This window comes from Chelonia mydas, chromosome 1, assembly GCF_015237465.2.
Source record: "Chelonia mydas isolate rCheMyd1 chromosome 1, rCheMyd1.pri.v2, whole genome shotgun sequence".
Classification (NCBI taxonomy): Eukaryota; Metazoa; Chordata; order Testudines; family Cheloniidae; genus Chelonia; species Chelonia mydas.
The window spans coordinates 336,674,467-336,686,791 of NC_057849.1; the positions used below are offsets into that span (position 1 = coordinate 336,674,467).

A 12,325-nucleotide genomic window follows, 5' to 3' on the forward strand; every position below is an offset into this window, starting at 1 on the left:
ACAGATTAGATTTTTACCTTTGCTCCCACTGCGTTGGCGATCTGAGATATTCGCAAGCCACAACCCATGGAAGAAAACCTAAATATGCACGAACACAAAGTTTACAGCCTCCCTTTCAAAAGCATGCCCGTTCTCTGCAAGGTACACCTGGCGTCTCACAGCCTAACAACAGGGAACAGCCTTCCCAAAAAATAAAAAATCAGACCAGACATTTAAAGTACATCAAAGACACCTTTCCTACATCAAAGACATGGTGAGAGAGTGTGGGGATAGATCACACAACAAAAAACCTGTTAATACGTGACCTTTGCTAAAGTTTTAAGACACTTGATTGAAAGCAGGCTTGGAAGGATTTGATTCTTTTTCCCAGTAAATGTTGATTTCACTGAACACACACAAACCGACAAAAATATTTCCCCCACTGATCATCAAAATTCACAGAGAGGCAAAGCAAGAAAAATGATGCTAGAAAACTTACTAGAGTTTGATTTAAAGATATTCCAATTGTATATTTTGACCTGGGACGCTGACACCTTGTCTTTTAAAGTTAAAGTTTTAACTTTTGGAATCTGCTGCCAAGCTTAGACTTTCAGCTTTACAACCCTTTAATGTTAAACAGGAAGGGAGGGGTTTTTTTGTCTTTAACGCGAAGAGATCTGTGTTTATACGCTGGCTTCACAGGGACTCCTGTGTCCATAGGTGCTGGAACTAGGGGCACAGTTTCCATTCTATATTGGGTTTACAGTTTGCTTCAGTGGCTCTCAGCAGCCCCACTATACCAGGAGTTCTCAAACTGGGGTCACGAGGGGATTACATAGGGTGTCACGAGCTGTCAGCCTTCACCCCAAACCCCACTTTGCCTCCAGTATTTATAATGGTGTTAAATATGTAAAGAACAGGTTTTTAATTTAAAAGTGGGGTCGCACATAGAGGCTTTATCAGGAGGGGGAAGGATAGCTCAGTGGTTTGAGCATTGGCCTGCTAAACCCAGGGTTGTGAGTTCAATCCTTGAGGGGGCCATTTGGGGATCTGGGGCAAAAATTGGGGATTGGTCCTGCTTTGAGCAGGGGGTTGGACTAGATGACCTCCTGAGGTCCCTTCCAACCCTGATAGTCTATGATTCTAGGAAAGGGGTCACCAGTACAAATGTCTGAGAACCCCTGCACTATACAGGAGGGGGGCTATACAAATTGTTCCCATACCCCCGCCTGGGCCTTTTACATGTCTGACGCCCTCCCACAAGGGCCTGCAAAGTGTTAAAAAAAATATTAAATGGATAAAAACAAAAAAGTTGTAAAAACAGACCTCCCGGTAGCTGCAGAAATGGTACCGAACCGAACACGCGAACGGCGCCCAGCCCAGCTGTAAGCAAAGCCCGGGCGACTAATTGATCCAGGCATTGGCGGCTTCTCCGCACCCCACGTGGAGGAGGTGTAGCCCCGGGGAGAGGTTTGGGGAAGCGGGGGGCGGGTACTCACACATCAGGGTGCTGAAGGCCACCGTGCCCAGCAGGGCTTGGACGAGCACCCCGAGCCTGCCCAGCAGCGCCCCGCTATCGCAGCCGTGGGGCTGGATTTTCACTGGGGTCCCCAGGAGCCCGGTCTCGGTCACGGCGGCGGGCCGGGCGGGGCCCGGAGCGGGCTGCGGGGAGGCGGGGAGAGGCATCCCGGCCGGCTCCGTGCAGCGCCGAGCGCCAGCGCTGCTGCGTCCTGCGGGGGAGGGAGCGGCCCCTGCCCGGGGGCGGATGTAGCTTCCCTGGGGAGGGGGGCGGTAGGGACGGGGCTCAATGGGAGGCGGGCTCCCGTCCGGACACGCCCTGCCCCTCCCCGGCCAGGCTGGGGGTGAGGGGAGAGGGGCTGTTCTGGAGCAGGGGGAGGATCTGGGTGGGTCATTCTGGGGAACGGGGAGGGCCAGGTTGGAGGGTCATTCTGGGGAAGGGAGGGGGGCTGCTTGGGCGGGAGGGGGACCATTCTGGGGGAAGGGGAGGGCCACGTTGGGGGTGGAGGGGTCATTCTGGGGAAGGGGGAGGGCCAGGTTGCAGGGAGAGGGGCAGGTTGCAGGGAGGGGGCCAGGTTGCGGGGGGGGGCTGGTTGGGAGGAGGGGGTCATTCTGGGGAAGGGGGAGGGCCTGGTTGCAGGGAGAGGGCCAGGTTGGGGGGGGCAGGTTGTAGGGAGGGGGGCTGGTTGGGAGGAGGGGGTCATTCTGGGGAAGTGGGAGGGCCAGGTTGGGGGTGGAGGGGTCATTCTGGGGAAGGGGGAGGGCCAGGTTGTAGGGAGGGGGGCTGGTTGGGAGGAGGGGGTCATTCTGGGGAAGGGGGAGGGCCAGGTTGGGAGTGGAGGGGTCATTCTGGGGAAGGGGGAGGGCCAGGTTGGGGGTGGAGGGGGGCCAGGTTGCAGGGAGGGAGTCATTCTGGGGAAGGGGGAGGGCCAGGTTGCCAGGAGAGGGCCAGGCTGGGGGGGTCAGGTTGCAGGGAGGGGGGCTGGTTGGAAGGAGGGGGTCATTCTGGGGAAGGGGGAGGGCCAGCTTGGGGAAGGGGAATCATCTGGGGAAGAAGGAGGTCAGGGCCAGGCTGGGGAAGCTGGTCAGGGAAGGTCATTTTGGGATGCAGGGGAGCTGGTGATGCATAACGGTCTCTCCACCAGGCTGGTGCCTAGTGAAGCAAGAGATCCTTCAAACCCCAGTGATACCCCTGGGTCTCCCTCAGTTTGTCATCTAGAGCCCCTTTGGGTGTGAGCTGCAACATTTATAAAACCAGGAAAGCTCTTAAACACCGAGATAAAATTCCTTTACCTCAAGCCACCCACAGCAAAGCTGACTGTATGTATATGGATAAAACAAAGGGATTCTCTGGTCCCGTCTACACCATAACCAGCGCTGGGGTTGGGATGTGGCTAAGACAAGACAATTCTCTGGCACAGTTAAAACACAGCAGGGCGTTGTGAAGAGGGGGCAGGACCTTGTACCAGGTTCCTGAACTGTGCTATCTCCTGGGGGCCAGAGAGGAAAGGAATTTTGTCCCCACAGGCTCTGTGGCACTCCAGCGGATTTGCACCCCTCAACTGGTGCAAATCAGCCCTAATCCAAGCACATCTGGCCCCAGGAAGATCTCCCCTGCATAGAGGCCATAGAATAGTGGTGGAGTCTGAGCAGCCAGCGTAGAGGGAGAAGCTGGGACTTTCCCATGCCCTGGTAATGAACATTGGAGGCCATTGACAGCTGCCACATATTACAGTCGACTAGTTGGCTCTGATGTGCCCCAGTGTGACTGAACGGGTGCAGAGTGGGATGCAGGGGACACAAATACCAGTGCCTTTGCACCGGCCTAATCTACACTGATCTCTCCTTTAACAACACTTAACGTCGATCCTATCGACCTTTCAGCTGCAGCCAACCCCAGGCTTTCCAAAACCTTAAAAATAGTGATAAAAATCCACTTGGGGTTTAGTTGATTTGGGTTTGGGTTTCTGAGCCTTTAGGATGCACTAAGGTCACATTAAGCTTGTCCCTAGAGGGCTAGAAACATGATTTTTTGAAAAAGAAAGCTGATAATTAACTATTTATTCACCCCGACCCACCTCAGTATACAATCAACAGTATACCAGACTGTCCTGATCTGAGAAATGCAGTGCAAAATAAAAGCTGACCTAAAAAGAACCGAGTGTTAAATGAGGAGGCTGACCCTCCCTTGAGTTACTAAAAGCGGGGTTCTTCTATCAGATTCCATTCTAATATTGGGTCTAACACGCCTCAAACTGGGAAATCTAGTTTGTTGGATTTCAGTTTCACAATCTAAATGGCACCTTCTCAAATTCATAAAATTGACCCCCTTTCACACTTACAATCTCATATAATCACATGACTCCCGGAGCTGGGGCTTTCAGAAAAACCACAACTATTGCAGGTCTCGTGATAAAGTCACAGGAGTTGGCATGGTTCAAAACCAGTGAAAAACAGTTCTGTCCAATTTATACTGCAAGAGTGATTCATGTTTTAACAGTCCTGTTGGAAATATGTCATTAGTACAGTATAGGGGGAACCTAAATCTAAGGTGTTAGCATTAGTCTTTACCCCCCCCCCCCTTCCGCTCTGTACCAGTTTCTCTTTGCTGAGAGCAGCTCCTGACGTTCCTTTGAAGAATTCAGAGCTAGGAGCGATGCCACTGACTTCTGCTTGGGGGTCCCATGCATTCTGGGGAAATTGAAATATGTCATGCTCAAAGAGAAACCAGCTCTTACCCGCCAAAGAAGAGACTTCCAGGCCTTGTTTACACTCGAAAGTTTTCCCAGCAAAAGTTCTGCCGGTGTCCTACTGACAGCTATTTCAGCAGAGAGCATTCACATCTGGCTGCTTTTGCGTGGACCATGTGTCCTCCCAGCATTAGCTTGCCTCAGCCAAAGACATATGGCACTGTAAGAGGCATCCCAGGGTCCCCTCCCCACCATCTGATGCACTGCCTCCTGGGAAATGTTTGCAATGTATTGTGGGGCTGCTGCCGTGTGTTACAGGACACCTCTGTCAGGGACCTGTGAGAGTTTGGGGTGAAATGCCCACAAATCCCTCTGTTCCATCCCATAATCTACTCTTTTTCATGCCATTTTTCAATCTCCCCACCCAAACGTTAGCATTATTTAGTATTTGTATTACCATAGTTGAACGAGGAGCACCAGTCATGGACCAGGCCCCCAGTGTGCTAGGCACGGTACAAACACAGGACAAAAACAAAACAAAACAGTCCCTGACCCGAAAGAGCTGACAATCTAAACAAAAGACAAGACAATAGATGGGCAGACAGACAGGGGAGTACATGGAAACTATAGGTCAGTATCGGGCAGCAGCAGTGGTCTCAGCCCACAAGCTGCATTGCCACGGTCACAGGTCACCAGAGGTCTCTTGCCCGTTTTAAGGACAGAGCAAGTCACTCTCTTGTATCTGTGGAAGACCAGCACCCACCGGACATCCAGCGAGGATGCAGAGGAGGAGGACGTGAACGAAGCTGACCCGAGCAACTGCCCACGGTGAAGCAGTGGTTTGGGGCCTGTATGAGCATTGGGTAGTGGGACCGGATCATGAAGCACACCTGGGATGCTCAGCAGCGGCTCCACAACTTCTGGATGCAGAAGGCCACATTCCTGGAGTCGTGCACCAAGCTCACCCCAGCCCCGTCGCCCACAGACCCCAGGAGGAGTTCATGCAAGAGCTGGGAGAGGGAGCTGAGGGCTGCGTCATGCCACAAGGGGGAGCCCTGAGATGGCCCTTTCATACGGGGCCGGCTACAGGACTTCGGTCACTCAGCAAGCTGGTTTTGCTGTGCCAGCAGAAGCTAAGGGTTTTGTTGGCAGGAATCCAAACGGAGTGTGGATGCACGCACTGCAGTGCTGACGGAAGGGAAATTTTGCCTGTAAAACTTTCTTGTGTGGACCAGATGGGCTGCTGTCTTTTTCTGCACAGAAGGCAGCTTATGTCCCAGTGAGGAGTCCTTCAAAGGCAGAAATCCCCCAACCAAAAGCACTGGTTTCTCTGGGGACAGAAAGCTGTAGGCCCCTCAGGGTCTTTGAGCCTCAAGGCTTTTCATTAGGCTAGGAGGTGTGGCCTAGAGGTTAGAGCCCATGACAGAGACAGGATTCCTTTTTGCTTTCAGTTTCCTTGCCTGTTTGTTTCTTTTAAATGTCCGTGCTTCGTAATGTCAGCTGCACCGTCCTCTCCATCACTCAAGTCTGTGATCCAGGGTGATGTTTCACTCCTCCCTTTCCTCTGCCCAACACTTCCAGGCTATCCATTGCAACATATATCAGGTCTCTACTTTTCTTTCCTGAAGTACTCTCATTCAGACCTTTCCTGACCCAGTCACTGCAGCAGCCTTCTGTTTGGCTGCCCTGCCAAACACATTACACATGCAAAAACCAGCAACTAAGATCTTCTTCCTTGCTCATCATTTTGACCATAATAATAAATAATATACTCCTGCTCGTAGTATACAGTGGCTTTTCATGAGGGGATCTGACAGCACTTTACAAAGGAAGTCCTTGTCATCACCCCCATTTTACAGGTGGAGAAACTGAGGCACAGAGAGGGGAAGTGACTTGCTCAACGTCACCCAGCAGGCCAGAGGCAGAGCTGGAAATAAAACCCAGGTCTCCTGAGTCGCACGCTAGTGTTCTATCCACTATACCACACTCTCCCTATGTTGCCACTGCTTTGAATTTCTCTGCTGCCTCCCCTTCCCTAGAGTTAAGCTGTCCTGCAGTGGCCTGAGAGCATGGGCAGGCTGTTAAGAACCAGGGTACAAACCCCAAATTGGTTGTGAATTCTAGACTGAGATTTCACCAACTAATTATCAAGTGTAAACTCCTCAGGCACTATAACAGTGTAAACACAGAGAGTGCTCTGGGATATTTTAAACTGTCTTGCCACCCAGGGAAGCCTACCTTTGTGATAGATAGTCCCTTACTCCAAGGATCACAACAATATTCAATTCATAGACAACTCTTTCATAGAATATCAGGGTTGGAAGGGACCTCAGGAGATCATCTAGTCCAACCCCCTGCTCAAAGCAGGACCAATCCCCAGTTTTTGCCCCAGAACCCTGAATGGCCCCTTCAAGGGTTGAACTCACAACCCTGGGTTTAGGAGGCCAATGCTCAAACCACTGAGCTTTCAATTGCATTTTAGATCTCACACCAAAGACAATGTTTGTAGCCAATCCTATAATAAACGATCTAAAGATTTATTATACAGGAAAAGGAAACAACTTATTTACAATGTTAAAGCAGGTAAAATATACACCCCAATGAGTTCCAATCTTAAATTTCAAAAAGTAATAGAAGCTTCTATGATAAGCAAGCTCTGTATGTCCTTTAGGGCTAACCCAGCCTAAGCACTGGGGATCTTTAGCTTATGCCTAGTAATCCCAGCTCCCCAGAGTTCAAGCAGCATAAAGATACACTTCCTGCTTATTAGAGGCTTTTTATTTCTTTCCTCATTTCTGCTTTGAGATGCAAACTCAGCATATGGGAGGGATTCACTTGCAAGTCTCATCTTCATGTTGCACTCTAGTCTGTCTGGTGTCGATGGGCCTTCCTTGTCAGGCAGGACGTAACACCTTCTGTTGGAGACCAGCATTTCACACCACTTAATGTCTCTCTCCTGTCTGGTGATTTACACAGTTACAGAGGCTTACAATGCAAACACTCAATATTGCCTTACGATATGGCATACAGAGGCCATAAGTGAGATTAATGCAGGCAGCAACTCACAGGCATACAATAAAGTCTAAATACATTCTTATAATTCGACCTAGTTTAACAATACTAACACACAGGAGAGCCAGACTGATTTCAGCTTCATATTTGTCAATATTTCATTGAGGCCTGGGGATGGTGGCCTGACTTGGCACCTGACCCGCCGGCGTCACGCAAGCTTCCTGTCTCTGCCTTCAAACCTCTACCCCTTTCAATTATCCACCCTTGTCTAGCCTGGCATTATGCCCCTTTCCGCTTCAGTGATGCCTGCCTCATGCACCTGTAACCCACACACCTGCTGGGTGTGGTGCTCTGTCCCATCTAGTGGCACCGAGACCACTTAGTGATTAATGAGTCTGCTACGGCCTTAGCTAAGAGGCACGTGGCTTTTAGCTCATGCAGTAGAGAATCATGCACTAAGCTCCACAGGCCCCAGGTTCGATCCCGCCCGACGACAACAAGTGTCTGTCAGTGTTACACACCCATTTGTCACTTTCTCACCCGATCTCCATGCTAGCCCTCTTTGCACAGAATGCCTTTCTGCAGCCAGAGATGACCCATGCCTGCTGATGGGGGTTGGGGCACAACCCTGAAATAGCTCGATCAGACCCCCCTCCCAGAAAGCAGCAGCCCCTCCCTGTAGCTCCCAGCTGTTCCTCCTGCCTCTGCCTCTCCCTGCCTGGTGCAGTTCGCTGGCTCAGCTGCCCCATAGGAGGGGTCCTGGCTGCACGATGTGACTGAGCAATCGGGAGGGATGTGACCCCAAATGCCCCCCACTCGTCACCTCTTACCGCAACACACCAACAAGGCCTCTTCCCTTTCTGCATTTAGGTCCTACCTGGAGATTCAGGTCTGCTCTGATGCCTAGGGAGGATTCAGCTGATAAATAACGAACAGTAAAAAAGGATTTTTTTAAAAAGTTGACCTCAATTGCCAAGATGTGGCCAAGCTCCACCTTGAGCACTTGACTTACATGTTGTCCCCTTTCCTTCTAACTTCTGTCTGTCTATCTATCTTTACAGCGGGAGCCCTGGAGCAAGGATGGTGGCTTTTTAGTTTGAAAAACATTGAGCACATTGTGGGTGTTTCCGAAAAGCAAATAATAAATGATCTCTAGCTAGGATTGCCAACTTTCTAATCGCACAAAACCGAACACCCTTGCCCATCCTCCTGCCTCTTCCCCGAGGCCCCGTCCCTGCCCCACTCGTTCCCTGAGGCCCCGCCCCAAGGCCCCTTCTCCAAGGCCCCGCCCCATCCCCCCTCCCTCCGTGGCTCGCTTTCCCTCACCCTCGCTCACTTGCTCATTTTCACCGGGCTGGGGCAGGGGATTGAGATATGGGAGGGGGTGAGGGCTCCAGCTGGGTTTGTGGGCTCTGGGGTGGGCCCATGGATGAGGGGTTTGGGGTGCAGGAAGGGGCTCCGGGCTGGGGGATGGGGCTGAGGAATTTGGAGTGTGAGCCAGGGCTCCGGGCTGAGGCAGGAGGTTGGGATGTGGGACGGGGTACAGGCTCTAGGAGGGAGTTTGGGTGTGGGAGGGGGCTTAGAGCTGGGGCAGGAAGCGGGGGCACTGAAGGGGATTCAGGGTGCAGGCTCCAGGCAGTGCTGACATCAGACAGGTCCAGGGAAGTGACTGGCATGTTCCTTTGGCTCCTAGGTGTAGGCACGGCCAGGAGGCTCTGTGCACTGCCCCACGTGCAGGTGCTGCCCCCGCAGCTCCCATTGGCCATGGTTACTGACCAATGGGAACTGTGGAGCCGGCACTCGGAGCAGGGGCAGCGCACGGAGCCCCCATGGCTGCCCCTACACCTAGGAGCTGGAGGGACATGCCAGCTGCTTCCTGGGAGGTGTGCAGATCCGGGTAAGGAGCCTGCCAGCTCCGCACCAACCAGACTTTTAATGGCCCAGTCAGCGGTGATGACTGGAGCCACCACGTCAAAAACCGGACACCTGGCAACCCTATCTCCAGCTCACACCTTGCTGAAGCGAATGGGATCAAGGAGGAATGAGTGCCAGTTTATCTGGACAACTGGCCCGCAGTAGGTCTGTCTACATAGTGAGGGCAGCATCTCTTGCAGCAGACAAAGGGAGAGATGTAAACGTGACCTGCAAAAGTGGGAAAAATGGGTTTGTTCGTAGTGGAAGTCTGATCTGCCCTGGAAGATGTTACGGGGTGTCTATACTAGGCCACAGATTTTCTACTGTTTTCATCACTGTTCAGTTCTGTTGTTGATATCCGTCCTGGGAGTGCTCAGGTATTGGGATTTGCAGCACCTAGGGTCCTTAGCCAAGATCAGGGCCCTATTGTGCTATGAGGCAGACATACACATGGTAACAGACCATCCTTTCCCAAGGGATTGCACAGTCCAAGGCCCCTGTCAGGAACCAGGACCTGCTGCCGAACCTGGGACCAGCTAGTTGACCTACAGTTGAACACTCTGACTGACCAGAACCCCTGGACTGGCAGAGAGGCATCACCAGACCTGATCTTAAGCCCAGCAGCAGGGCCAAGCCAGTGGCGGCTCAGTGCTCAGCTGCAGTCACGCCTGTTCCCATCCTCATTCCCCTGCTTGGTTCTTGACCCCAACTCTGACGCCTAGCCTCGGTCTGGGCCAGTCGGCCTGTCCTTCTAGCGCTCTGGTCCCTGACAGATCCTGTAGACACGTATGCCTATATTTTCAGTCCCTGCTAACTTCATTTAGAGTTAGGACTGTTCCGCACTTCTGAAAAATCAGGCCACTTATTTAATTGCCTGAATATGGAATTTTAGGCACCCATGATTGAAAGTAATTTTCTGTGCCTCACTTTCCCCATCTGGAAAATGGGGATAATGACACACGCCCGCTTTTCCCAAGCGGTTGGAGATCTCCTCTGGAAGCAGCACAGGAGCATGAGGGCCATAGTTTGTCAGTCCCCTGGTAAAGTACGTGAGGTGATTGGGGATATAAGATCACAACCCTGGGCAAAAGGCTCAAGATTGTCAAGGATGGAAGCCTAACGGTAGACTCCAAAATTCATATTTATTCTTCTACTTGGTGTTTCCAAAGGGCAGAGCACTCAAGAGCTCCTGTGGACCTGGCATTGTTTACACACTTTCGGTGACCGAGAAGACAGTGAGTGAGAAAACCAGTTGTTCATTTGGGCCCTAATAAAAGTTTTCCCATTCACTTCCACTGAAGCAGGATTGGGTCCTGTAACCATGGTTTGGAAATATTTACACCTAAAAAGTGCAGTGTAATTTGAGTGACATCCCTCATTTGCCTACATGCCGTAACCTCATGTTCCATGCAATGGATTGTATGTCTGCGCATCCAACCGCCACTGAATATACACAGTGGACCCAATTCTGCATCCTCACTCGCACACCCAGCTAGAATTGTATCTGAGTAGCAGCAGTAGAAAGAATAATGCTTAGTACTACAATTGGGCCAAAGGATTAAGCTTGCCCAGATCTGATCTGACACATCAGCAGTGGTGGCTGGAGGCATCCGTGCAAAATAAGGGTGTGGCATTGTGATAGATAGAGCATTGTGTTCTCAGTGATCCTGTCACATTATGTATTTTGCTGTTCTGGCCCCATGTTAGTTTTCTTCCAAAGCTTCTGCATTTAGCTTTCACTACAAAGGGCTTCCCATATTCTTAGAAGATCATAAGATAATAGCAAGCAATTTCAAAAGCAGCCTCCTTTGTAAATCAGTCTTAGAGCGCTTGGAAAGTTGGGGATTCACCGGGGCCACGGGTGGTTAATGACAACTTGCTTGCATGTTGCCTCTTTTCACACACCTGATTGCACTCATATCTGATACCCGCTTTTCTTCCTGCCGACATCTCGCGCCTTCGTTCAGCCCAGCCATCTGAGTTACCCTCTCGCTCTCTCAGATTTCAAAACAATCGCATCAGAGCCCAGGTTTTACAGGATTTCCTTAGTTCAAGGCATGTAATTCTGAGAATTTTTTGGCTCTGTGTCAGACAGGATATTAGTAGCCTCGCCAGGGGCTTTAAAGTGTTGACATTCACCACCCCTAGCACGGAAGCCAAGAGAGCACCCTTAGTGAAGCAAATGATTTTATGTAACTGACTAACATTCTCCTGTTTTCATCCATTTAAAAGCCCCCAGTACTTATTATTTATTATCTATTAGCAGTATTATGGTAGCGCCCAGTCGTGGGCCAGGACACCGTTGTGCTAGGTGCTGTACAAACACAGAACAAAAAGACCTTGCCCTGAGGATCTTAGACCCAGCTTTACTGAAAGCAATAAAAGTTAGGAGCCTAAATACCTTTGTGGACCGGAGCCTTAGTGTCTAACAAAACCCATTGTACTCGGCAGTGGCAATCAGAGGTTACCGTAAATAAGAAAATAAAATGCTTTCCCAGTGAAAGACATTGTATGTGACTCTTTTAAAAGGGGCCAGATTCTCAGACGGTGTAAACTGGCACGATTCTACAGATTTCAATGGAGTGATTCTGATTTACACTAGCTTAGGATCTGGCCCAAAGTCTACTGCCAAAAACGAGTGGGGAACTACATGGCTATTTTACTCACTGAGATCTGAGCTTCTGAATTACCACAGTTGATATCACTAGATAAGGTGGGCCTCAACTTGCAAAATTTGGATCTAGACCAGGCAATAGAAAAATCAACTCTGAATCATGCGGCTTGAGTCTGGCACAAAATAACGCTCAATCCTTTTGCTCTTTCCCTATAAAATGTTATTGTGCTGGAACACAACTGTGAAGAGTCGAGCTGACTAATATGATGCTGACCCTGACTTTGCAGCAAGTCATGGTCAGCTTTGTGTTAGCCAGGCGTGGTTAAACCATGCTTGAAGGGTTAGACCTACCTGCCACGATGTTGAACATGACATTGTCCTGATTCAACTGATCATCATTGCATTAGCTAACTTGACTCTGCGTACACAGTCACAATAGAATTTTGTGAGGGACATGGGCCCTCAGACCCCACAGTAAGTGTAGACCCCAAAGAAAGAGCCAGCAGCCCCTCCCCAAAAGGAGTCCTAAAGAGACCAAGCAAGGCACCAACCACAAAGAAGACCAGATCCTTTCTTCTAGCACAGTGGGGCTGCTCTG

General features: G+C 50.6%; 1 protein-coding gene across 2 annotated transcripts in view; it reads right to left on the reverse strand.

The window, feature by feature from the left end:
- LOC102944591 (store-operated calcium entry regulator STIMATE) overlaps positions 1-1,824 on the reverse strand; it is a 71,188-nt gene extending 69,364 nt beyond the window's left edge. Inside the window, exon 1 of one of the 2 annotated variants that reach the window (XM_037889344.2) lies at positions 1,479-1,824. In XM_037889344.2, coding sequence (XP_037745272.1) covers positions 1,479-1,665 — 187 coding nt within the window. In that variant the 5' untranslated portion in view covers positions 1,666-1,824. The remainder of the gene's footprint in view (positions 1-1,478) is intronic. The other variant, XM_037889345.2, reaches the window with a different exon arrangement.
- Between the last annotated feature and the right edge of the window lie 10,501 nt (positions 1,825-12,325).